Source organism: Sinohyriopsis cumingii, chromosome 2, assembly GCF_028554795.1.
Source record: "Sinohyriopsis cumingii isolate HCF-2022 chromosome 2, ASM2855479v2, whole genome shotgun sequence".
NCBI lineage: Eukaryota > Metazoa > Mollusca > Bivalvia > Unionida > Unionidae > Sinohyriopsis > Sinohyriopsis cumingii.
In genome coordinates, this window is record NC_142962.1 from 32820116 (window position 1) to 32846832 (window position 26717).

Consider the following 26717-nt stretch of genomic DNA (forward strand, 5'->3'; position numbering starts at 1 on the left):
TTAAAATGGCTTAAACAGTTGTCACCCCAAGGTAAATTATTTTATTTTAAACCAATACTTTACATGCATGATTCCCATTTCCAGTGGATCCTTCAAGGTACAGTAACTCTCTCTGTCTGTCTGTCTGTCTGTCTGTCTCTCTCTCTCTCTCTCTCAAATAACGAGTAACACTGATTGAAATATATTAAGTAGGTGTCTATCAACCACTACAACTAAATTGGGTACTCGTTCGAGTCTCTCTCGATGCTACATACAACCACTACAGCTAAAATGGGTACTCGTTCGAGTCTCTCTCGATGCTACATACTAAATCTAATTTTGGGGTGTACCGATGTCGAGCGCAAGGAACGATATTGGATGGTACAACTAAAAATTCGTGAGGAGTTAGGCCTAAATGATAAAGTCTAACCTTCCCAATAGCATCTTATGAAAACTACAGAGAGATATCAGTATATCAGACGTAAACAACTTTTGCGATAATACTTACTCAGATATATATTCCATAACTTATTATTATTATTATTATTATAACTCTTATTCATCTATTCATCACCCCGCTACACCAAGCTCTTGACATAGTTCCTTTGCACATCCATGCATAACTTTCCGCGATATATCAGGGATGAGTGGTTTATAAAGATTCAAAAATCACAGGCGAGAGAGAGAGAGAGAGAGAGAGAGAGAGAATCTGTTTTTTGACCCGTGTTAGGTGCTTGTTTTTTTTTAATTATTTCATGACCCTAAATAACTCAAAATATATTTTCTTGATATGAAATTTTCAAAGAAAAATATTATATCCATTATATTAATTGAAAAGACGGCCTGAGGTAAACAAAAAATATCCTACCTGAAAAGAAAACCTCAGCAAATTCCTTCCCAAAAGATGCACACAAACCGCCTCCCAAAAATTAACAAAAACAAAAACAAAAAAAAAACAAACAACAAAACCGGAACAATACAATACAATACAATACAACAATACAATACTTATAGGTTACTGCATTTGTATGGGAAAATATGAACGAGTTTTTCGAATGGAAATACTGCATGACCTTGTTAATTATATTAACGAAATACATTACAAGAAACAAAGTAACTGAATGTATGCCGTATTCCAAACTAAATACACAAGCGCAAATTCGTCATTGCACAACAAAAACATTGTTACTGCGCACATAACTCCGCCCAGATAAATTTGAACTTAGTTTTCGAAAGAAAATGGCGTGTCTGGTTAAAATTTTAATTTGGAGTCATATTTTGAATGAATGCGCATTGCAACAACATTTCCATTTGATCTGGAATGAATAGATTTTTGGTATTTTTTCGATTCTACGAAATTTCGTGATTATGGACTGGATTTATATGTGACAATTCCACATGAAATACATCGGATTGAAGAAGCGAGGGAGAAGCATGTTGACATCTGCAAATGTATTTCTGTTTCTGACACTGAATGTTTGAAATCATAATGTGGGGGAAAATATGAAGTCTTTCAATTGCAATTATCAAAAAGACGCTATGGAATTTAATGCTTATTTCATTTTGAGTGCAGTAATGAGGATGTATTTGCACTTATATTCGAAATTACAGTATAATTTCGAAATGTGTAATCAAGATTGAGAACCTATGACATGGCTCATGTAATTCGGATTTGCAGAACTAAGAAAGTACATTTTGAGGAAATTCAGGATGTAAAACTGTAGGTATATTTTTTGCCATTCTTATCACCAGCTAAAGAAGACAGTATATGCCTTGTCGCTTGTATGCTATTTGTAAGGACCCTTTCTTGCGTCTGTTGTATAGCTAGCCTAAATCCGAAACATTGTATCAAAAAAGTTAACGCAGAATGTGCCAAAGCAGCTGGTATGTGGTAGTCCACGAAACATCTGCTTTACTTCATTCAGAAACAAATTTAAACAACCATAACGTAAAGTGTCTACTACGCGAGTGTATATGATTTGTTTACAAATCAAAAGTTCTGACGTCTGCGTCCATTGTTTGTTTACAATAGAAAGTAGTTCCTTTATGCACGTGAATGCAATATGTGTATTTGCACGCGAGTTCAGTATCGGGTAATATTGCACGATTCTGACAAAGTAAACTTAACTGAGAAAAAATGTTCATATAATAAAATACAGTACATTACAATGTTTATTCTTCCAAAGCCATTAATATGACAAATGAGTAAACAGTAAATCAAAAGTAGATAATCTTGCATGTGACATAGATATAGCATTTATACAGAAGACCAGTGATATAGTTTACTGTGGTAAATAAGTATTCTGGACAACACATGGTTTCTTACTAGATTATTCAACTAATATTAACAGCCTTAAACATCATATCAAGTTTTGTTAAGTTCCAATATTACTCAGGGCATTATTGTTTTATTTAACTGTTACATAAAACGACATGTAAGTGTATCAATCATATGATATTATATACATGGTGATTAAAAAGATTTCGTTTAACGTACAATTTTTCATTGCATGAATTATTAATCGTACAAGTGGAAATCACTTTAAATGACAAATATACATGCCACTATCATCAAATGTGGACACGACAACTCTTAAAAACGTACATAGCTTTTTAAATTCAATCCCATTTTAATTAAACAAATTCTTCAGAAAGTAATTTATTTTCCCTTCTGTAATATTTATTTTTTAGGTCACGTTTTGTTTCAGTTTGAAAATAAGGACAATTAAATATGTAATGAGATTCATAACCTTAATAATGTTTGTTGCATAATTAACAAAATCTTTCATTTATTGCAATATTTGACTATTAACGAGCACGAAAATAAATTACAAGAGGTGTTTACCATCTAGTCAAGGAATTTATGATATGACCCTCACAAAAATAAACTACAATTGGTGTTTGCCGTCTAGTCAAAGAATATATCAAAGAATATACAGTATGGCCCTCACGAAAATAAATTACAATGGGTGTTTGCCATCTAGTCAAAGAATTTACAGTATGGCCCTCACTAACATAAATTACAAGAGGTGTTTGCCATCTAGTCAAGGAATGGTCCTCTTGTCTCGACAGGCTCTTGCAAACTTTGTAGTATAACAGTTTAGAACAATCCCATGGCGAAGCGTACACTTGTATTTCAGGTACTCGTGTACTTGTAGGGTTCTTTGTGTAAGTTGAAATTCAAGGTTTTTATCCAGTTCAAATTCTTTTTTTCTCATTGATTCCACAGAGTTTCAATTATTGTTTTCCTTTATGACACAAGAGAGAAAGAAAGAGGAATACAGAGGGGATTTCTATGAAATCGTGTAACATGTTTAGTTCATGTAGAAAATGGGATTTATGAACATTTGTTTTTGTTACTTTCTTATTTCAGTAATGTTTAATAAGTGTGAATTTATAACCGATCAAGAAGCATAATATACTACAAATAAAAGTATATGCATAGTCATACACCATGAGCAAATCACAGCTTGATATACCAACAGTATGATTTTCAACTTAGCCATACTTCCTATGGATCAGATTGAATGTATACCAAAAGGTGCCATTCAGGCCAAGTCTGTCATTAAGCAAACAAGGATTGCCCGAGAAGTTGCGGTTGCATCCAGTTATATTCAATGGTCAATCCAATCATAGAAATAGTCGTGGTAGTTCAAACATATTACGGTCTGTTTTGTTAATTTCCAGTAAACAAAATGTAAATTTTTCTGTAAATTAATGCGTCATCATACCTCCGAGGCATTTGTTCACTAGCAGAAAAAGTGTCATTAGAAGTTTTTATATTTGACTCAGAAACTCTTTTCTAATGAAATTCATTAAGCGGGCTTCATGTTAGTGAATAATTCATTAGGAACTTTTAATATAGACTGATTGATGCCTGGAAATCCAAACGTAGATTACTGTAAAATAATTGAATCCCTGTCATCTTGTACAAAGTAGCAGAATATGCCGCACAAAATTTACAGATAAGAAATTAAACTGATTGTTCAAGACACATTTACTGTAATTTCTGCAGAGTCTTCTGTCTCGAATAGTTTTTGGAGCATGGCTTCCACCTTTATGAAACCTACGATGGAAATATTTGTTATGTAAATTAAATATATTTTTTCAGATGGCTATGTGACATGAAGAAACAGTTAATGATTAATGAAACATAAATGAGGAGTAATTATCAGATTATTAGGCCATTTAACATGTAGATGTCTGTCTCTTAATACAGTCAGATTTACTGTTAAAATATTCATTTAATTTTCTGTAAACAAACGATTTCCTCGCATAGACTGATTAACTCATTGAGCAATTTAACTATGGTCGCTAAAAGGTTTATTCTAAATGCATGTATGCACTGTCAAGATAATGACAACTTAAAACTGTCATGCCTTGACTCAATATACGAATTACCACACTCTCTTGAGACAACTGTGTATATATAACTAATGAACAAAACAAGACAAAAAGACAATTTAGACAAATACCTTTCTCACGGAGGACAAAGCGTGTGCCATCATACCGTGACAATGTTGGTAAATGCACACTTGTTCTGGTACTTCGTCGACAGCTTCTACGAAGAGTTATATCCTGTTTTTTCTTGGATTTCGAAGAGATCCTTTCGTTTTTCAATCTTGTGAGCGTCCCTGAACCTTGCAAGCTGTGGAGTGCATTGCATTCTTGCTGAGACAGTGGGCTCGAAATTTCCATGCCACTAGAAATAAACCGGACGGAAATATATAAATATATGAAGTTGCTACTGAGATGCAAAGATACAGTAATTTTCATTGTACATTTGGTGCATTGTTTGATGTTTTTTATGTTGTAACCACATGCCAGTGTATTAGACTGACTATTTGATGTAGCTAAATGTGTTTTTCATGATTCCATACACTAGTACATGCATGTACCAGGGAAGAGGTCACAAGTTAACCTTTGGGCGAGAATCAACAAAGAAATCTTCAAAGAAGTGATAAGTCACTTGTAGCATGGATAATGACTGGTCCATCTTACTGTCATTTTTTTGCAACCCTTAAGTTTCAGAGAATAATATGCATCTAAATGTATGTCTATGCACTTTAATTTTGAGATGGACTTGAAGTAGAATGATAAGGCATATGACTTGTCTATTAAGGTTTGAAATATCACCATATCAGGACAAACAGAGGATGTTCTAATTTAACTTAATTAATACAATTTTTGAATTTACAAACAAACCATAATTAGAGGAAAGTGCTTAGGGAACAATATAAAACGTACGTATTTTCTTCCACACCTAATCCAAGTTCTTTGATCTTGGCCTCTACAACACTATCAAGCTTTCCCGCTTTCTGCATGTACAGCTCCGTGATAAACATATCCAAGATAAAGGCAGTGATAATGCTGAGAAAAAAAGCAATGGCAAAGTAACTGATATTCATATAGTCTTTTAACAATAATAATAATAATAATAATAATAATAATTTTTTAAAAATTTATTTGGTTTTTTCTTCACATGCTGAACACTCTATATATAGTTACCACACAAAAATCATTATTAAATTGTGATTTTATCATTTTGATCTTTCCATCGGTGTTAGCATATGACTTTAAGGGTGTTCATACTCTGAATGTATATGATCTTTAAAATTTTCCAGAAGTAGCAAGCCGTACACACCTTATGGTGTTGATCCAAATCGAAGAAAATATACTTTCTTGCTGTCCTACTTTGTGTATTTTATTTTATTTATTTCATTTCTTTGTCCATTTACTTGTATTGAAAAATGCTTCTAAAAAATCCTGGATCACAAGCCAAACTTTGGCTTTCTAGAATTCTGGTTTTCAAGACAAATTGCAAAAATAGTTGTTTGCAGCAATTTTATAAGTCATATACAGTGACCAGTATTAAATTGTTTATGTGGTAAATCCAACCGAATAAACTTACTTTAATACAAGAACTACGGTTACCACATGGAATGAGATGAAATACAACCTTGCCACTTTGCTTGTAACCAACACAAATCCCTCAGCAATAAATGGCATTGTTAAGGAGACACTTTTCATTTCTCTATTTCATATGTCTGAATGTATGATACCCAAGGTGTTAATTGAAATAATTTATGAAGGCCTATCAATAACTGTGACTACTGCCAATAGATTTAAATAAAAAAGGCAATTACAGAAATAGAAAAATATATTCATTTTAAGACTGTGTATTACAAATAAAGCCCTTTTGTTCAACTCCATATTTAAACACTGGTAAAATTTTGATTTGAGTCAAGCAATCATTTACTCTACGCATGAAGAGAAAAACTTGTTTTTTTAGTATAAAATGCCAATAAATATATGTTTATCTGATTACAAATATTCTCTGTGATTAAGGGAATTTTTCCTGGCTGCAACTGTCTTCCAATTCCAATAAAGGTTTATAAATTAATGGGTTATTGTTTCTGTAATACAAGGATACAAGGATAATCCGTACAAAATCTATATAAAACAGGATATATTTTAAAATATTTCCAACAAAAACATTTTAGGAATATACAGTGTTTCCATGTTCATGATTGCAAACGAAATTAAACTTCGGAAGATCCTTGAGGATTTCATCTGACTTTTTTAAAAGTGTAATGTAGTTAAAGCTGTAATTTAACTTCAGTGTCATAATTTTTAAAATTTCTTTGTTAAATAAATGAAATGTAATAGCATTAAAACACTTTCGAACCAGAAATATAATAAATCAACGTTAATGTATCAATATCACCCTAACAATGACGATACAAAGGATACCATGCCAGTTATTTACAACTGTCAGTGCTGCTAAGACGACGAACGAAGAAAATATATCATTAAAATTGTTCTTACAGTATCGGAGTGCATAAAAAGTGCTTCCATTTAGCGCTGGATTACCACAAAACAGCTTATCAGGTTCTGATGTGTTATAGCCGTAATATCTAATGTAGTTCCCAAACAATTCCATGCCCAAAATGGCATACACGTAGAAAACAATCTGAAACAGATATCATTAGTTCATGTATTGTATGTGTCACATGTGTAATTCACCAAAATATTATAAATGTTTTATTTTAAATCTATAAACAATGATCGGTTTCGTATTGAGTGTAAACATTACCAAGGTCCTAAATGCGTGCGGGATATTACATTTGATTCTGAAATACATTCATATGCTCTAAGTAAATTTACAACCATTTCGAAAACATTGAATTGTTTGGCTGAAAAAAAGTGTTTTACTAGAAATAAAATATCAAACAGAATAATTAATTTCTTATGGGAATTGATTATTTTAATGATGTAATTTCAATATTTTATAGTATTACGATGCAAGTTCAAGTAAGTAATTCAATATACTGAGGTTTTCAAACATAGATAATTAAGTTCATATTACAATGTCTCTAAAATCTTATCTAAGCAAACACAATGAGAAAATTCTGAAGTTTTTGTTTATTATATGCGTGTGATTTAGATTTTGAACATAGCTTTAAAAATTTTAGTCATATCACTACGATACTACGATGTTCTAAACTAACCTCTTAATGCTGAGCACCAAGTAAGGCAGCTGTAAGTACCCTTTTATGTCTTTGTTATGCCTTGGCCAGGGTTCTTACAATTGACCTTTCGCATCCAAGGCAGATAGAGTCCAATGTATTTCCACTATATTTAAACGGTACTTACGAAAAGTATGATGCAGTATGTTACTATCGATACAAAGACGTTTGATGCTGTTTTGAAAATCAGGTCAAAGCTGAAAGTAAGTTTTAAAAATTTGAAATTATTGGTACAACTCGAGGTAACATCTGCTATTTTAAGTATTTTTGGCATTTCATTTGCAATAGTAAGTTTGGATATGTTGCAAGTCGAAAAGAAAGAGCCAAATTATTTCACCACTTCAGTTCCACTTTTATTCTGTAGGTGATTTATAGTTATAAAATGCAGTTTAAATGGCAAGATGGGGTCTAAAATACAAAAACAAACCCACACTAGTTGACGTCGCATTATTTCTACACATTCACTGTTACAAAGGAAACCAAGGTGGACACTAACCACTTAGATCACTGGAGTGATCTCAACATTGCTAATGTCGGGTTCAAATAAACAATATTTTCAGTACCATGGTATGAAACAGTAGCGACAAGCATTTGATTTATCGAAAACATTAAAAACATAAACTGCCCACTATAAACGTCTGATACACATGAAGTAATTGAGAAGCACTGAAACTGTTACTTAAGCAATTGACAGAAGCTATCAAAATAATACATACTAAAGCTATTGCATGATTACAAGCCTAACACTCACAATAAGTACGAGATAGTACGTGATGTGTAGCGCTGACCTATTTACCCTTTTACAATTTTGAAAGTAAAATCAGTAGCAATCATATAAGAAGAAAAATAATTTTGCATGAAAAGTTGTCATATTAAAAGGAAACACAAGCACATCCCACTGAAAATATACTCAGTAAAAAAAATGGTAAGCCAGCTAACAGTCCAACTCATAATGTGTACTTTAGTGATTTCATGTGACCTGTCCAACAGCCTGAAAGGACTGACAAACTCTACAGTGACAATTCCTCAAAAGAGTGGGAAGCGTTCTGATTGGTCAGGTTCTGAAACTCATTCATAGCATGAGGAAATCTGCAATATTTATATTTATATGATTTACATTTAAATTATTGTACCATATTAATTTGCAAAGTTGGCAAACTGCGGAATAATATTAAAAACTTACACAAACGTCCATGTGCACATTCTGGGGATTACATAGAAAAGTACTGCCATTGTACACATCCACAGTGACCTTACATGCAGAAATGAACTTGATATATACATCATTACAACATAGGTATTCAAAATGAATAAATATTTTCAGTACCACATTTCTTCCATGCCTATAGTTGATGCCCTCATCGACAAAAAAATTAAACTGTAGGTTCACAATACTGATTCCATACTACTTTCAAGACTAATTAAAGTATAACCACACTCTAGAAATAACCTTCATCATTTATTTAACACAATCTCTACATGTGTATATAAACCATGTTTACACTGGGAGAAGACGTATTTTTTGTGGGGTGTTACTCCAACCTGGCTGCAAAGTATTACAAAGGGAGGTAATTTTTACCTAACATTGTGAGGGCGAGGCTAAATTCATGAAAATTAGGAAATCATGCTGGATCATATATTTTGTACTCAGAATGCACACAACGTGACTTTGATTGCAATTGTGCTTATTTATCTCTGTGCGTGCACTGTTAGAATTGAGAACTGATTGAAGAAAATAATGTCAATTTGACTATCCCTGCAGTTATTTTTTGTTATCCTCTCAGGGTGCCTTAGATTCAGCTTTTGGTTCCTCAGCAGGCTGTGCTGAAACATCTTCTTCCACGTCCAACACTGTTATTGCAGTATGACCTGCAGTTATAGGCGTCCCTACATTGTCAGGAACACCAGCTTTAAACAGAAGCTCACCTTCACTGGAAACTTTGCTGCCTCACAAACATAAGGACATGCTTTCCCTGCTTTTCCATTAGTATTCTTTCTTTTAGTGTGCAAAAATAGCTTTCTTCGAAGCTGTTGTCTCCTCCAAGTCCACCTTGACTTTCCTCCACACTTGTAAAGTTGCCTACAGCTGCATCATTATCATCATAATGACCCAATTCTCTAGCAACCCATATTTCAATTTTGGATAACAGTTTTAGTTCGTCCATTACCATCTGCAAAGCTGAATGAGATAAATATTATTTTAAATTTTAAACTTTGTATGGACTAGGATTCTAAACATCCTGACCCTTGCTCAGTCCGGGTTGATGATTCTGAAGCAAAACTCAGGCTCAAATAGGAAAACTTTTATCCTGTATGGTACTTTTGCGCAGTTACTTCCTATTATGATTTTACTTTGCCATTGTTTATCATGCAAATTTGGTTGCTCTAGCAAGAGGCTGTTGATGCTCAGGAATACACTCATCTGAAGTGTGTAGAGTTTCTTCTAATATCGCCAGAAAATGGTCACAAGAGAGACGTGGTTCCCTTGCAAACATGAGAAAATATAACAACAATCCCATAGAATGTGTATATCAATGAGGCATGCATTTGTACAAGAATATGAACTCAGGTAAATATTCAGGCCATTTTCTTTTATTTATAAAGAGTTTTTAGAATGTCATGAAGGGTTCGGTTAAGATGTTCACATTGTTATTTTCAATCGGATGATATCTGGTTCTTCTCGACTTCTGGATCCCATAAATCTGAAAATAGTTCTTGGACAACCTCAATTTCAAAGTCTTGTGTTCAAACGACAGGGAATTCCATATTTCTGAAACCATTATTTGACCAGTAATTCTGCAACAGTTGATTCTTTCTGACCTCTAGTCGAAAATACAACACTATATTTGTTAAATACACCAATCAAAACCAAATTATTTTCTATTCTATCTGAAGCCTTGTCCAGGAGAGGGACATCTAATGGAACTAAACCATGGGCCTTATTTGTGACTAGACTGCTGACAGAACGTCTTACTGACATCATAGGCATCTTTTCTAACATGCATCTTTCACCCTCTCTTGTCCTCTTGCTCTATACCAGGCCAGTAACATCTCTATGGATAAAGTTCTCAAGGAATGTATGGACTCCAGCATTGCATTTATAGTTGAATAGAATCTGGTGTAATAAACACTTTGTGTTGTCCAAGTTCTAGATCTTTCATCCTGAAGCACAGTACAGACCCTTCTTCACTCAAATCCTGCCATTTACAGTCTCACTGGTTTCGTCTTCTTTTATCTATCTTACAGTGTGCTTGTGGTTACCTTTAAATCAGTCCAAGACTCGTGACAGAATTGGGTATTGTAGATGATGTGCAACAAACTCATTTTTGGGGAATGCTGATGTGACAGTTCATTGAACTATTGATTGTATACCAACTTTTATTTCAATATTTTGTGAACTTCCTCTTAAAAGTCAAGAAATATTGAATTTGCATTATCCTGAATGAGTAAACCCTTTTCATCTGACAATGACTTTATCTGTTGGCTCAGTGCATCTGCATTTTATTTTAACGTCCACTTCTGTATTTGACATTAAAATTGAATTGCGCCAGTTGCAAAACCCACCGCATAGAAATGGCTTCCAGTTTGGACCTCTTCTGATAACATAGAGGATTACTTTTAGTATAAAGTATGCACTGTCTTCCAAGAGGATAATCTCAGAACCTTCAAGTGGCAGCCACTTCAAAGCTTGCAACTCGAATTTAATTGAACTGTAATTTTCTGTGTTTGTCTTCCATTAGTCTAAGTGTTCTAAATGCTATAATCATGTAAACTGGGTTGATCCTGTGACAGAAATGCTACAAGTTCTTCAAAACTTGCAGCCATCTCCCAGACAAATGGAACAGTGAAGTCAGAATATCCCAGTCCGTTAACAGAAACACTCCTTTAAGTTTTCTAAATCACTTTGGCATCGTGGAGTCCACTTTTATTAAAATGACAGTTTGTCTTCTCTACTAATAATTTATGTCTTCCTTTCTTCTTCCTGCTTAGCCAGCATTGCCTGTGACAGGGAAGCAATCGGGGAGAATTGGTGGACAAACATCCAATAGCAACCATCAAGCTCAAGAAATGACCTTAGTTCCTTTTGCATATGGCTCCTCCCAATGTTTGACTGCTTTAATTTTGTCTGAGTCTGTGACTCTACTATATATCAATAAAACATGTCCTAGAAATTTATCTTCTGTCTTGAAGAAGTAACATTTGCTTCATTTGATTTTTTAAACCTGCCATCAAACAAAACTAAATACAGACTACAGTCTCAAGATGTGTTCTTCAGTGGATGCAGAATTAACCAAAATGTCATCCAATAGAAGAGAAGATGATCAAAATTAAATTCACCTAAAAAGACTTACATTAATCTCGGGAAAGTTGCAATACTGCTGCAAAAGGCCCAAATCTAGCAGGCAAAAATTTATAGCAGGACCAGAGCTTGGGACCTCCATAACTGTAGATGGGCTCAACACTGATCAGGAACTTTTGTTTTTCAACCTTTGTTTAATGTATAGGTGGTGGCCAAACATTAGTAATAGATCAACAGTACAACACCTGTGATGACTTCTAGCACACACGTAAAAGTTGACACAACATTAGTAGCTTATTGATTCATACTGTCTCCGGATAAATATGCATAGCTTGTTATAATATTCGTAGTTCATCAACTACATGCAAACATGACACAAAATATCAACTCCGTATTTGAAAGTTAAACGAGAAAAAGAAAAGAAAAAATAAACAGGATAAAAATTGCAGCATGTTAAGTAGTTTGTAACATATAGATTTGTACAAAATGCTAAGACAAACTTTATCGTCAAGTGCATAATTGTCAGTTGCCCTCATTTTAGTTTAAAATATCTGTCAACTGTTAATTTTATTCTGTCACTGTATGACAGAGAAATGGAGAGAATTTTAAAATATCTGTCAACTGCTAATTTTATTCTGTCATTGCATAACAGAGAAATGGAGAGAATTAATCAGAAGTTATCAATCCAAATGTTTGGACAGAGATTGTTTTTGATGGGACATTGATATGAAGCCCTTTCTTCCAAATTATTTTCATTAATCAAACTTTTCCCAAGTTAGATGATGTGAATAAAAATATTTTTTTTCCCTTTTTTGCTGCTGTTATTTTCATTGATCATACCTTTTAAAATGAAGCAGACATTTGAATATTCTAAAAATCCGCAGCATAAGAATGAATGTGATTGCTGATTTTTCCTCTGGTGCTGGTCAAAAAAGCATAGAAAATAAACATCATTACAAAATACACACATTTCTGGTGCTGTGCAAAAAGGCATAGAAAATTTTCAAATGTCATTATAATATGCATACTTCTCTGGTGATGTGCAAAGAGGCATAGAAAGTTATATAAACATTATTGCAAAATGGATACTACTCTGGTGTTGTGCAAAACAGCATAGAAAATAAATGTCATTGCATTTTCCTCCTGTTATTTATAACTAAGCAAGTCTAAACTATACAAGGACTCATAGTACATTTCTAGATAAATTTCCGTATTGGAGATTCATCATTTCTGTATTGGAGATTCATAATTATTGTAAAATAGACAAGGAATAGATGAATTATAACAATATAATTTCAATTAACTTTTGAATAAATATTTCACAGAAAAATTGCAGTATTGAAATATATGGATACTTCACTGTTCTTTCACTTTTCAAACCACACACAGCTTAATTGTAATAATTAAAAATAGAATATTTAAAAAAATTACATTAAAAATATGTTACATTTATGATCCATTTGTATCTCATTCCATATGTGGCCTGCAAGGGACAGCATGGTGATCAGGCAGTCAAATCTAAAATGCACAGAAAAGAACCAGAGTTGAAATAGGAAGTTTCAATGTGGATTTATAATAATAATAATAATAATAATAAATGAATAGTATTATTATTGATAAAATAGTAATCAATTTTAGGAATGTTTCTAGTGTCAAGGAACTGTGTGTACTTAATGTTATTGCATTAAATATGAAGGTAAATGTGTTTGGGTTTTGTTACCACATACAGCATTATCTGAAGATAGTTACTTTTGTCTGAAACTATTTCTGGGTTTTGTTACCACATACAGCATTACCTGAGGGTAGATTACTTTTGTCTGTAGCTTATTTTGGGTTTTGTTACCACATACAGCATTACCTGAAGGTAGTTGCTTTTGTCTGTAGCTATTTTTGGGTTTTGTTACCACATACAGCATTACCTGAGGGTAGATTACTTTTGTCTGTAGCTATTTTTGGGTTTTGTTACCACATACAGCATCACCTGAAGGTAGTTTACTTTTGTCTGTAGCTAATTTTGGGTTTTGTTACCACATACAGCATTACCTGAAGGTAGATTACTTTTGTCTGTAGCTATTTTTGGGTTTTGTTACCACATACAGCATTACCTGAAGGTAGATTACTTTTGTCTGTAGCTATTTTTGGGTTTTGTTACCACATACAGCATTACCTGAAGGTAGTTACTTTTGTCTGTAGCTATTTTTGGGTTTTGTTACTACATACAGCATTACCTGAAGGTAGATTACTTTTGTCTGTAGCTATTTTTGGGTTTTGTTACCACATACAGCATTACCTGAAGGTAGATTACTTTTGTCTGTAGCTATTTTGGGGTTTTGTTACCACATACAGCATCACCTGAAGGTAGTTTACTTTTGTCTGTAGCTAATTTTGGGTTTTGTTACCACATACAGCATTACCTGAAGGTAGATTACTTTTGTCTGTAGCTATTTTTGGGTTTTGTTACCACATACAGCATCACCTGAGGGTAGATTACTTTTGTCTGTAGCTATTTTTGGGTTTTGTTACCACATACAGCATTACCTGAAGGTAGATTACTTTTGTCTGTAGCTATTTTTGGGTTTTGTTACCACATACAGCATTACCTGAAGGTAGATTACTTTTGTCTGTAGCTATTTTTGGGTTTTGTTACCACATACAGCATTACCTGAGGGTAGATTACTTTTGTCTGTAGCTATTTTTGGGTTTTGTTACCACATACAGCATCACCTGAAGGTAGTTTACTTTTGTCTGTAGCTAATTTTGGGTTTTGTTACCACATACAGCATTACCTGAAGGTAGATTACTTTTGTCTGTAGCTATTTTTGGGTTTTGTTACCACATACAGCATCACCTGAGGGTAGATTACTTTTGTCTGTAGCTATTTTTGGGTTTTGTTACCACATACAGCATTACCTGAAGGTAGATTACTTTTGTCTGTAGCTATTTTTGGGTTTTGTTACCACATACAGCATTACCTGAAGGTAGATTACTTTTGTCTGTAGCTATTTTTGGGTTTTGTTACCACATACAGCATTACCTGAGGGTAGATTACTTTTGTCTGTAGCTATTTTTGGGTTTTGTTACCACATACAGCATCACCTGAAGGTAGTTTACTTTTGTCTGTAGCTAATTTTGGGTTTTGTTACCACATACAGCATTACCTGAAGGTAGATTACTTTTGTCTGTAGCTATTTTTGGGTTTTGTTACCACATACAGCATCACCTGGGAGTAGATTACTTTTGTCTGTAGCTATTTTTGGGTTTTGTTACCACATACAGCATTACCTGAAGGTAGTTTACTTTTGTCTGTAGCTATTTTTGGGTTTTGTTACCACATACAGCATTACCTCAGGGTAGTTACTTTTGTCTGTAGCTATTTTTGGGTTTTGTTACCACATACAGCATCACCTGAAGGTAGTTTACTTTTGTCTGTAGCTATTTTTGGGTTTTGTTACCACATACAGCATCACTTGAAGGTAGTTTACTTTTGTCTGTAGCTATTTTTGGGTTTTGTTACCACATACAGCATCACCTGAAGGTAGTTACTTTTGACTGTAGCTATTTGAAACTACTGAGTTTGGTTCACACAACACTGCACAATGCTTTCAGTGAGAAACCCGACTACCTCATATTCTCTGGCTGTAGATTTTCAAACACAACCAGGGTACTTATAGAGTAAACTGATCTTGTTTTATCAAAATACATGTTTTGTCAGGGCGCTGTCAAAACACAACCAGGGTACTTATAGAGTAAACTGACCTTGTTTTATCAAAATACATGTTTTGTAAGGGCGCTGTCAAAACACAACCAGGGTACTTATAGAGTAAACTGACCTTGTTTTATCAAAATACATGTTTTGTAAGGGCGCTGTCAAAACACAACCAGGGTACTTATAGAGTAAACTGACCTTGTTTTATCAAAATACATGTTTTGTAAGGGCGCTGTCAAAACACAACCAGGGTACTTATAGAGTAAACTGACCTTGTTTTATCAAAATACATGTTTTGTCAGGGCGCTGTCAAAACACAACCAGGGTACTTAAAGAGTAAACTGACCTTGTTTTATCAAAATACATGTTTTGTCAGGGCGCTGTCAAAACTTCAGCTTTTAGAATGTTAGAGAACTCTGTAGGGTTTTATCTAATCTGTATTTTGCTTTCGATGGTGATGTTGGCTTTGAGGACAGTATTGGCATACTCCCAGTGAGGGACCAAAGCATCTAGACTAATGGGTCTGCAGGGAATAAGCTCTTGAGGGATCCTTCGGCAGACTGGGTGGGGCGGGTCATGCATGGTACCTCCTTGACCATGTGATGTGAGAAACCTGGAAAACATCTCTGTCATCGACTGGATGCCACCATATACTTTGTTCCATTTGTTTTATCATTATTATTCATTATCACTATATGAGTGAAATCAATAACTCAATGTTCCTATATGAGTGAATAATACATACATCCTACTTGTGAATAATACATACATTATCATATTTTTCAACAACTTCTATACTTGGGTCTCCCTTGGTGATGGAATTAAACATTGCTCATATTTGTGCACAAATTCATACATTGCTCATCCATAGTGATAGATCCATATATCAACCATTATATTTGTTTACAAGTCCCATGTGTTGATTCTCATTTGGTTACTCTTTGAAGTCACATGTTCTGATTAGTTCCAGTAAGGAATGATATCATTTTTTTAATCATTTGTTTATCTCTGTGCACATCATTTTGTAAAATCCAATGCTGGATTTTGTGCACATGAGTATGGTGTCAGATTCATTCATCATTCTATTACATTTTAAGTAAACATCTCATTAACAAAATGGCTCTCAGTGCCTTTACTAAATCCAATCCCAACCCGGTTTCATCCTGTTGCATCTAATTCCAAACATTTCATATAGTTATTGTAAAATAGTGTTCAGATTTTCAAGCAAATGTGTAAATATATCTTCCAGAACCTCAATAATCCTAAATTCTTCCAAATAGAATTATGCAACATCATCGAGTAAACTAAGGAATTAGGCCTGTCCCACATTGCTGGCTTATTCCAGCATGTCAGTCCTTTGTGTAATCATTTGAATATTTAACATCAGAATGGAGGACTGGTGAGTCTTCCTATTTCAGTTCAGAGTGGATTTGTACAAATATTGGAAATCCTGCAGGAGCTGACTAACCCCCTAGAAGCAAAGAAAATAGTGAATCTTCCCAGCTCCTGAATGGGGTGGGGGGGATGTGGAGGGTCCTCTGGCCACCATCAATTCAACAGTTCAAGCTAATGCAGATGAGAAGAAAAAAGCTGCCCAATATATTTAGACAATGTACTCTTTTCATGGGATCCAGACCAAAAGTTCATAGAATCTCTTAACTATGCAACCACACTGACAACCTTCGAATATTATTTTGAAGATATTGTTGATTCATATACAAGTGAAGAATTCCACTTCTTAATTATAAATAACGTACAATTGTTAATAAAAATTGTGTATCATATATACATCTTCTTAATTCAGTATAAAATCTATTATTTGCCTTTCAATCCAATATTGATATGCATTACTTGTACTCATACTCATCACATGGTTGTCGTCAGTTAAAAACAAATACCTAAAGCCACACTGGGAACTGTTGAAAAAAGATTACTGCTGGCTGTCATTACCTACCGTTAGTATGAACATCATGGTTCCAGGCAATCATGCCATCCTGCCTTACAACTACTTCCTACATTTCTGTATTAAACATTAGTACATAGTACTGGCAAGTCTTAATATGCCAGTTCAGAGAAAAGTTGTACAAATATTGAAAATCTTACAGGAGCCGACTGAACCCACTAGAAGTAAAGAAATTAGTGAATCTTCTCAGCTTCATGGCAATACATGATCATGCCGTCCCGCCTTATGAGTACTTCTTATACATATCCCCATCTCTTGTGGTCGGCTTTTCAAGCAGTGCAATTATATAGAGCCACCCTAAGACATGGGGTTATGTATAATATATATATATATATATATATATATATATATATATATATATATATATATATATATATATATATATATATATATATATATGAACTGTTTCCTATTCTATACAATTAGTTTTACGAGTTTTACATTTCTATTAATAGTACCTTATTAGCTTTAATTTAACTGATTTACTGTTAACTCATTACAACACATTGGATTTTTGGGAAATACAAGTAACATCAAATTCAATGCAAACACTTACATGTGAACAAAACTTTCAAAGTATGCAACAGGCCCTTGAAGAAATATTTTCAGAGCAATTTCCAGTGTAAAAATTCCAACGAAGATCCAATCAGCTTGCTTGATATCAAGAGCTATCAGGATCACGTGAGTAATGGTAATCAAATTCAAGGTGTATTCCAAGTATCTGAAACCAAAACAACATATTTAAATTAAAATAATTCAAAACCTTGACAACAGTATTTATGGCAAAATGCGTGTTCTTAACTGAAAAAAGGAAAAGGAAATTATGTATACAATGTACGAGTGTAATCTGCCTCCAAAAGAAGTATTCAAACATTTAAACATTCAGAAGAGACTTAACTATAATAGCGTAATTCACTATTTCTGTCTTTTGAAACCATGTCCAATTTGAATATTCAATATACATGTACTTTCATGTTAGCTGAAACACTTTATTCCAGACAGATGTATTGGAATGCAGTAAACAAGCTTGCATATATTGATATATTTAAAATCAAGACTTCTCATGTTCCTAAGTGAGTAAAAATTATGCGTCAAATGTACATATATGAGAGGCATTCCGTTTATGGTTGTATCAACTGTAAATAAATAAATCAATAACTTTATGCACATGTGAGCTGGAAACTAATGATGCAGTGTCACTGTAAACATGCAAGGGAATTTCTCGGATGCATCAGTTTTATTAATAAATTTGGCCTTTGGAACGCAGATTTACACTGGCATCCTCTCAAATAAGTTACTGAGAAAATTACAAAAGTGATATTTTTAAGCACCAAGATAGCAACTAAAATAACAAAAGGTGGGTGCAAAGAACTTTTTTCTTTTTCTTGTCCCTATATATTTTAGTTACCTTGATTTTATCACATTCTGTAAGATTTCAATCGGTCTTGAGTAGTAAACATTGGGGAACTTTCTCTCCAACCAAATCATTCTCTCTTCAACTTGTTTAAGTGGCACATTCAGGAGGTTAGCTACGTTCATGAACTCCTTCTTACCTGTCGGCAAAATTAAATTGATTAATGTCTATGGTCCATTGAATAGAGAAGCTGTAAATCTGAATAACAGATGAAATTTTTCTAACATAGAACATATGATTTAATCGATGAATTCCATTGAAACATCAAAATAAATTAATAAAGACCAATTACTGTTTACAATTTTCCAGAACATGGTACAAATTGATATTTTGGACAAAATAGTGACATATACACTTTTCTGGGCTATTCAGAGAGAGGCATTGTTAGTATTTTGTTGGGTCTGTATCAGCGACATTGATTGCAAAAACAAAAAAATGATTGTTGCATAGTTCTGGTGAGGACAAATCACACAGAAAATCCAAGCAGAAATACAACTGCACAATTTTCAAAGCAAAATATCACAATGTATTTAGTTCTATGCAAAAAACAAAGCCACGATGTAAATATATGCCATCATTTGAGCTGATAACTACAAATGGCGCTATCAGAATCAACAAGAAAGAGTGAAACTCACTCTTATCTGTTGGTAAACAGCGTGTGTGAATTATAAGACTTTTAGACTGGTTCTATGGGACAGAAAGGGCCACTAAATAATGAAATTACTGGAACAGGATTCAAGAAGACCGATAAATACACACATGCTATTTCCAGGGAGAATGTAAGAGTCATTCCTAACTAGGACAACAAATGAGAGTCCTGCTATCATACTTATATGTCCACTCTTATCGTCATCCAGAACCAGCATAAATAGGTCAATCTGGGCCTTGGTCATTTGGGGTTCAGCCAATCGGATCAATTTACACCAGGTTTGGTAGGTCACCATGTCTTGTCCATCACGGTTGACTTTAAGCACATCAAATGCCTGCTGGAGCTTACATCGATTGTCTCGTACACTTTGAAGTATATCTAGCTGTTAAAAAATGTATTATGTGCAATGAAGATAGTATGCTTTTGACATTGTATGAATAAATTTGATAACGACAATAATTAAACTATCAATATTGTCAAGTAGCTGAAATGTTGGCTAATAGCGGACAACGTTACCTGTTTGCATAAGCTATGTGCACATTTCACTAATTAGGTTCGGTTGATATAGGGTTCGAGTAATTTTGATGTGTATTATTGTTTTGTGGCATGTTTGTATAGTTCTTTTAATATCAGGCATTTAAAATATCATCAATGATTAGCGATAGGATTGGCTTGACAAAGAATCCACTGCATAATAAAGAAGTCTGTATAATTGCAAGGATCATGAGGAGAAACAATGAAATAAAAATTCTCAAAATTACCCCAAAAGATGTAAAAATATTTTAATTTCAGTTCAATTCAATATTTTCTGATGGGTTGCTCCCTTTCAGTATATTATGTGTACTATAACTTGTCAAATATCACTTAGATATGAACCAGTTTCACTTTAGATCAAATTTTGTGATAACATGTTCTGCTTACATTTAATGTTTACAACACCTTGTATTCTGAATCTTTGTCTTTTTGACAATGGTGTTATATTTTACCTGCCGATGTCGTAATCACCAAACATACTGAAGACTAAATTCTTAAGCTAAATGGATTATTGTAGGTAGGAAATAAATCACCCGCATGTTTTCCCGGTAACTGTTGTAGGTCACAGCAAGGAATATATTCAGCAGAAGGTACAAACATATGATGATATAAACAGTAAATAGAACACTGAACCAACTGCTCTCGTCATATGCAGGCATCCTGAAAAAAAAAGAATGAAAGAAATGCGAAAGATCATATGAAGGGACTCAATCACTGTTATGAATGAGTTGGTTTTGGAATCAAAGTCTGCTGTTTTTTTAAATTAAAAAAATCAGGTAAGCATAGAAAAACTAAATCTTATCAGCTGCAATAGTAAACATAGGGACAACAAACAACATGTTAACAAGTACACAAGGGATGTGTGTAAAGGAACCCCAAGTGATGACCATGGGGATGAACTTAAGTTCCTGCATTGTAAGTATTTCAACCATCTAACTAGAAAGAAACTTAAACACCACCCCACCTCAATATCTGCCCCTGGGAAAGATGGGGGAGGGGGAAGAGAAAGGAAGCTTGATGATGAATAATTCACCCCCCCAAAAATGCCCTAATTTTTAGTTCATCTGTGTGTTTGGATATATCAGACCCCAGAGTTACGAAACTGTGTTAGTATGGGGAAAAAAAACACCTTTTGAGAATGATATTAGATTACTGCAAACAAAAACAAAAAAAACATTTATATAAACCCGTGAATATACAACAACTGCTTTGATTTTATAATTTTTTTTTTTTTATTGGAACAATGATTCACATTTACAAATCTAATTCTATAATTTTGGATCAGAATTTAGGATATGAACTGTAAATACTGTAAATATTTTGTGAGCTCTAGACAAAACCTATAGAAAATAAATTTCTGGTCTGGGTTTCAGATTCCAATATTTTCCTATCAATCCAACCTCATAAAAATAATGTCTTTCTTGACTGGTTGATAAAAAATTTAAGACAGGAAGTGTGTGATCTCCAGGACCCATGATTACAAATAATGTTCACCCTAAATAAATTCAAGCTCAACTCAAATTCTTACTTCTCATTGGTCAGTAATTTGACATCAGCCAATCAGAGTTGAGAAGTTTGAACCGAGTCTGAGTTTAAGTGTGCAATTTGTAATCTCTGGGCCAAGTCTGGTTATGAGACCAATGTTTTGATTTGTGTAAATTGATATATAGAATGCATGGACGTGCAATTCAGTATGTGAACCCTTGACAATGGTGGATGATAATAAAATACAATATATTTTGACTGGATGGAAAAGAAAAAAATCTTATTCATACCAAAGCCATAAGGTGATACAATTAGAAATTCATCACAAATATTATTTTTTTTAAAAGTAGAATAGGATTCCTTTAACCAGGAGCACAATGATTACACTGTAATATATTGACCATTATTCAGATTGTTAAGCACACTGTATAATAATTTGTTTGGGTCAGTGGACAAATATACAGTATATTTACTGGAGATTTTTGTTTTGGTTGTACATTATTTCTCTTTTCATTGCTCTAACATGATAGAAATGAATGCCTAATAAACTGCTGCCTCATGGATAAATACACCTTGTGTTAACCTTGCTGACATCAACATTCTTGCTCTTAAGAATGATTCAAGAGATTGATTTATTCCATAATGACACTTTGGGCTACAGCTTTGTTATTTAAATGAGGCCTCTATAATGAATTGTCTCTGTTGGAATGAAGAAAACATATGACTAACTGACAATGAGTGAATAATTTATATTTTTATTTCTTTTATGCAGATGTAACTCTTTGTATATACAATTGCCCCCCCCCCCTATAAATCATCACTGGACAAGTCATACCTACATTATATCTGGATTGTTAGATGTGGTAAGCAACACGTAAAGATCCCAGAAACTTTCAGCATATTCTTTGAAATATGGTCTTCCATCAGGGTAAACAATATCATCTCTGCAGCACAAAAACAAAATATTTACCAATTTAGTTCAGTGTTTAAGAAAAAGACTATGATTATGTTTTTCAGACATGGATGCTCTGTCACAAAATGCAACTAAAATGCAAGGATTTAAATCAAACAGAGGTCATGTGACAAAAGATCAAACCTGACCTATACCTTCATAATGTAAAGCCTTATATTAAACTTGGCTAAAATAAATGCAGTCCTTATAAATTTATTGAATGGAAATGAAATTCACAATGGATGGGATAGGGATGTATGGAAATCGTAAACACTATACGAGGGTGATGGGAATAAGAACTGAACAAAACAGAAGAATTATTTTGATTTACGTGAAATGATAAACTAGATAAGTATCTAGAGGAACAAATATGATTTAATAATATCTGACAATGCACAAATCAATATATCTATCTATCCCTATGTTACCTTGTGACTACTCATGAATCTATTTAACAATGTGTCTATAAGACTCTCTACCTATCTGTATATCTCTGTGATCTTGAAACCACACAAATCAATCTATTTATCTACCTATGTAACAATCTACCGATGTGATCTTGGTCAATATTGTAGCTTACAACGATTTTGAAAAAGCAATTTTTGCAATCATTTTTTATTTATTGTACGTATGTATGGTTACTTTGGAAACTCAGCTTTATTTAACAGCAAAAAAAATAACTTTTAAAATTAACAATTACTATATCAGGGAAGTTACAGCCAACTTTCTAAAATTAAATCTGAAATATAATATTTTTTTCAATATTTAGTTTATTGAAGAAAAATATTACTGATACCTGGTCTGAAAAATCTTGAATGCTACAAGTGCAAACAAGAGAATTGTGAAGACTAGGAGAAACAACGCATGAAGAATCTCCCTAACTGTTCGACGGATATTTCTCCAAGCTCGCCGAATCTAAAAGTAAAAGTATACAAATTTACCATGTTTCAATGTCATTAATATAATTGAAAGAACATGAACATATTCTCTTTAAAACTGTGTTTTGAGTAATTATATAATAATGCTTGACAATAATGAAATAAGTCAATCAAATTTGTCATCATTGTCATATTCAATATTTAAATTTGCTTGCATTTTCATACAAGAAATATTTTAACAATGGCAACAATTATTGAAAATCTCTATGAAAGAATGAAAGAACATAGATTTTTCAGAGATCATTTGCATTATGTTGAACCAATAATATTAAGAGAAAACCAAATTGTTTTGCGATAACTATGATCCATACTACAACTGAAGTCTAATTAAGATATCTCCCAAATTAATGATAATTTTTATACTTGCCTCTTTTCCATCTGGAAAATTTAGAATAAAGAGAGGTCTCAGCAGCCTTGACCATCTCACTGGACTGAAATTGTATTGCAGGATTATCTGGATAATGAAGCTGGACATGTCAACAAAGGTCAACTAAAAAAGAAAAATAGAGACAATGTCGGCCAAAAACCCATAATCAATGGTACTTTAGTTGTGCTGTAAACTAAGCAGTTTCCAGAAACACCTATGACCACTCAGCCATCCAGGACCCCCAATATTATATAACATAGCATACATCATTTAACCATCTCCCCTGGGACCTGTCCTTCTGCAACATTGCCTGGTATAGGATAGTGACCTTGACATTGATTTAAAGCACTATACAACAATACAGGAAAGTAGTTCCCGAATGAGAATGCTATATTAGTGAAAAGTCATACATGAATATATAATAATTTTAATCATCTACATTCTGAACAAGATGAAGAGTTACATTCTTTTGATGGCACATTTCATGCCATAATTTTATACATTTAATTTTCATTTTACTTGTGTATATTTCAATTTTACCAGCATATCTTTACCATCTTCAATTAATGGATTACTTACCAATAGAAGAATCATGATGACTATATTCTTGAAATCACGAAAGAAATGATTCCACAACCTGAAGTGGGCCTGGTGGCAAATTCTGAATGTGAAATAAAGGAGGCAGGCAGATTCCACAGTAAGTGTCATCTGAGAATATAAAACAGGAAGGGTAAACTTTATTCAAATGAAAGGATGTTTTATATAACTCATCATTTGATATTGTCGGAAATATATTTCTCTGTAAAAATTATTAGAGATAGATGGATAGATCGAGTGTGATACAACGAATCATACTTGCATTAAGTCCAGGTACAATAAACTCAGATTAGGTTTGGGGCTGTCCAGATCAGGGTACACTTAACTCGGTGACAGATTGCATAGTGTTAAGTTTAGGCTGGTTAGATCAGGTACAATCAGCTCAGTGTTAGGTTTAGTACTGGCCAGATCAGGCACAATAAGCTCAATGTTAGGTTTAGTACTGGCCAGATCGGGTACAATCAGCTCAATGTTAGGTTTAGTGCCAGCCAGATCAGACACAATAAGTTCAGTGCTAGGTTTAGTACCAGCCAGATCAGGTACAATCAGCTCAATGTTAGGTTTAGTACCAGCCAGATCAGGTACAATAAGCTCAATGTTAGGTTTAGTACTGGCCAGATCAGGTACAATCAGCTCAATGTTAGGTTTAGTACTGGCCAGATCAGGTACAATCAACTCAGTGTTAGGTTTAGTACTGGCCAGATCAGGTACAATAAGCTCAATGTTAGGTTTAGTGCTGGCCAGATCAGGTACAATCAGCTCAATGTTAGGTTTAGTGCTGGCCAGATCAGGTACAATCAGCTCAATGTTAGGTTTAGTGCCAGCCAGATAAGACACAATAAGTTCAGTGCTAGGTTTAGTACCAGCCAGATCAGTTACAATCAGCTCAATGTCAGGTTTAGTACTGGCCAGATCAGGTACAATAAGCTCAATGTTAGGTTTAGTGCTGGCCAGATCAGGTACAATCAGCTCAATGTTAGGTTTAGTGCTGGCCAGATCAGGTACAATCAGCTCAATGTTAGGTTTAGTGCCAGCCAGATAAGACACAATAAGTTCAGTGCTAGGTTTAGTACCAGCCAGATCAGTTACAATCAGCTCAATGTCAGGTTTAGTACTGGCCAGATCAGGTACAATAAGCTCAATGTTAGGTTTAGTACTGGCCAGATCAGGTACAATCAGCTCAATGTTAGGTTTAGTGCTGGCCAGATCAGGCACAATAAGTTCAGTGGTAGGTTTAGTACCAGCCAGATCAGGTACAATCAGCTCAATGTTAGGTTTAGTGCCAGCCACATAAGACACAATAAGTTCAGTGCTAGGTTTAGTACCAGCCAGATCAGTTACAATCAGCTCAATGTTAGGTTTAGTACTGGCCAGATCAGGTACAATCAGCTCAATGTTAGGTTTAGTGCCAGCCAGATAAGACACAATAAGTTCAGTGCTAGGTTTAGTACCAGCCAGATCAGGTACAATCAGCTCAATGTTAGGTTTACTACTGGCCTGAGATCAGGTACAATAAGCTCAATGTTAGGTTTAGTGCCAGCTAGATCAAGTGCAATCAGGTTGATTGATAGTTTGAGCATTGATTATACGAGGAAGCTATTTTGCTGGTGGATGAATTTATAGTGAGTCCATAATTAGCTGTACAAAATATCCAAAGGAGATCACACCAGTGTCACTATGGTGGCATTCATTTCATAAATTTTAAATATGATTTTATTTGGATTACCTGTACATTGTGATGATGTTCAGTTTAGCTCTTTTAGTCCATGGTTTCCAAAATGTGCAGTCCAATGAACAATTCCAAATTCAAAAGCACTGAAGCAACATTATTTTGTTTAAGTCATTTTCAGTTTGTGATGAATCATCTGGGATTTATACAACTTACTCTTAGCTTTTGGCTAACAAGGGTGGGCAGAAAGGTGTCATATGGATACGTCATGATTATAAAATCTGCAACACTGCAAGGAATTTGATACAAAGAGATGGTGTTTTATACTGGTTTGAAGTCTAATTGAATGTATGTATGTATGTATGTATGTATGTATGTATGTATGTATGTATGTATGTATGTATGTGTGTGTGTATATATGTATGTATGTGTATGTGTGTGTGTGTGTGTGTGTGTATATATATATATATATATATATATATATATATATATATATATATATATATATATATATATATATATATATATACACTTTTCTTTCTTATCCCAAACAAACATTGAAGTCATTATCTGAGTATGAGCCATAATAATGTTTTTCTGATAATACATACATGGTCTTTATGAATAACAATATC

The 26717-nt window shown here is 33.8% G+C and overlaps 1 protein-coding gene across 1 annotated transcript in view; it reads right to left on the reverse strand.

Moving 5' to 3' along the window:
- Nucleotides 1-2133: 2133 nt before the first annotated feature.
- The window catches only part of LOC149804586 (uncharacterized), a 33765-nt gene continuing 9181 nt past the window's right edge, over nucleotides 2134-26717 (reverse strand). The window contains exons 5-20 of the mRNA XM_089933127.1: nucleotides 24396-24524; nucleotides 23817-23939; nucleotides 23308-23426; nucleotides 22399-22503; nucleotides 20608-20734; nucleotides 19721-19922; nucleotides 18886-19030; nucleotides 18034-18198; nucleotides 13256-13326; nucleotides 9441-9687; nucleotides 7636-7825; nucleotides 6695-6952; nucleotides 5891-6018; nucleotides 5227-5349; nucleotides 4455-4681; nucleotides 2134-4045 (exon numbers count right to left, since the gene is read on the reverse strand). Coding sequence (XP_089789253.1) covers nucleotides 3966-4045; nucleotides 4455-4681; nucleotides 5227-5349; nucleotides 5891-6018; nucleotides 6695-6952; nucleotides 7636-7825; nucleotides 9441-9687; nucleotides 13256-13326; nucleotides 18034-18198; nucleotides 18886-19030; nucleotides 19721-19922; nucleotides 20608-20734; nucleotides 22399-22503; nucleotides 23308-23426; nucleotides 23817-23939; nucleotides 24396-24524 — 2439 coding nt within the window. The 3' untranslated portion in view covers nucleotides 2134-3965. The remainder of the gene's footprint in view (nucleotides 4046-4454; nucleotides 4682-5226; nucleotides 5350-5890; nucleotides 6019-6694; nucleotides 6953-7635; nucleotides 7826-9440; nucleotides 9688-13255; nucleotides 13327-18033; nucleotides 18199-18885; nucleotides 19031-19720; nucleotides 19923-20607; nucleotides 20735-22398; nucleotides 22504-23307; nucleotides 23427-23816; nucleotides 23940-24395; nucleotides 24525-26717) is intronic.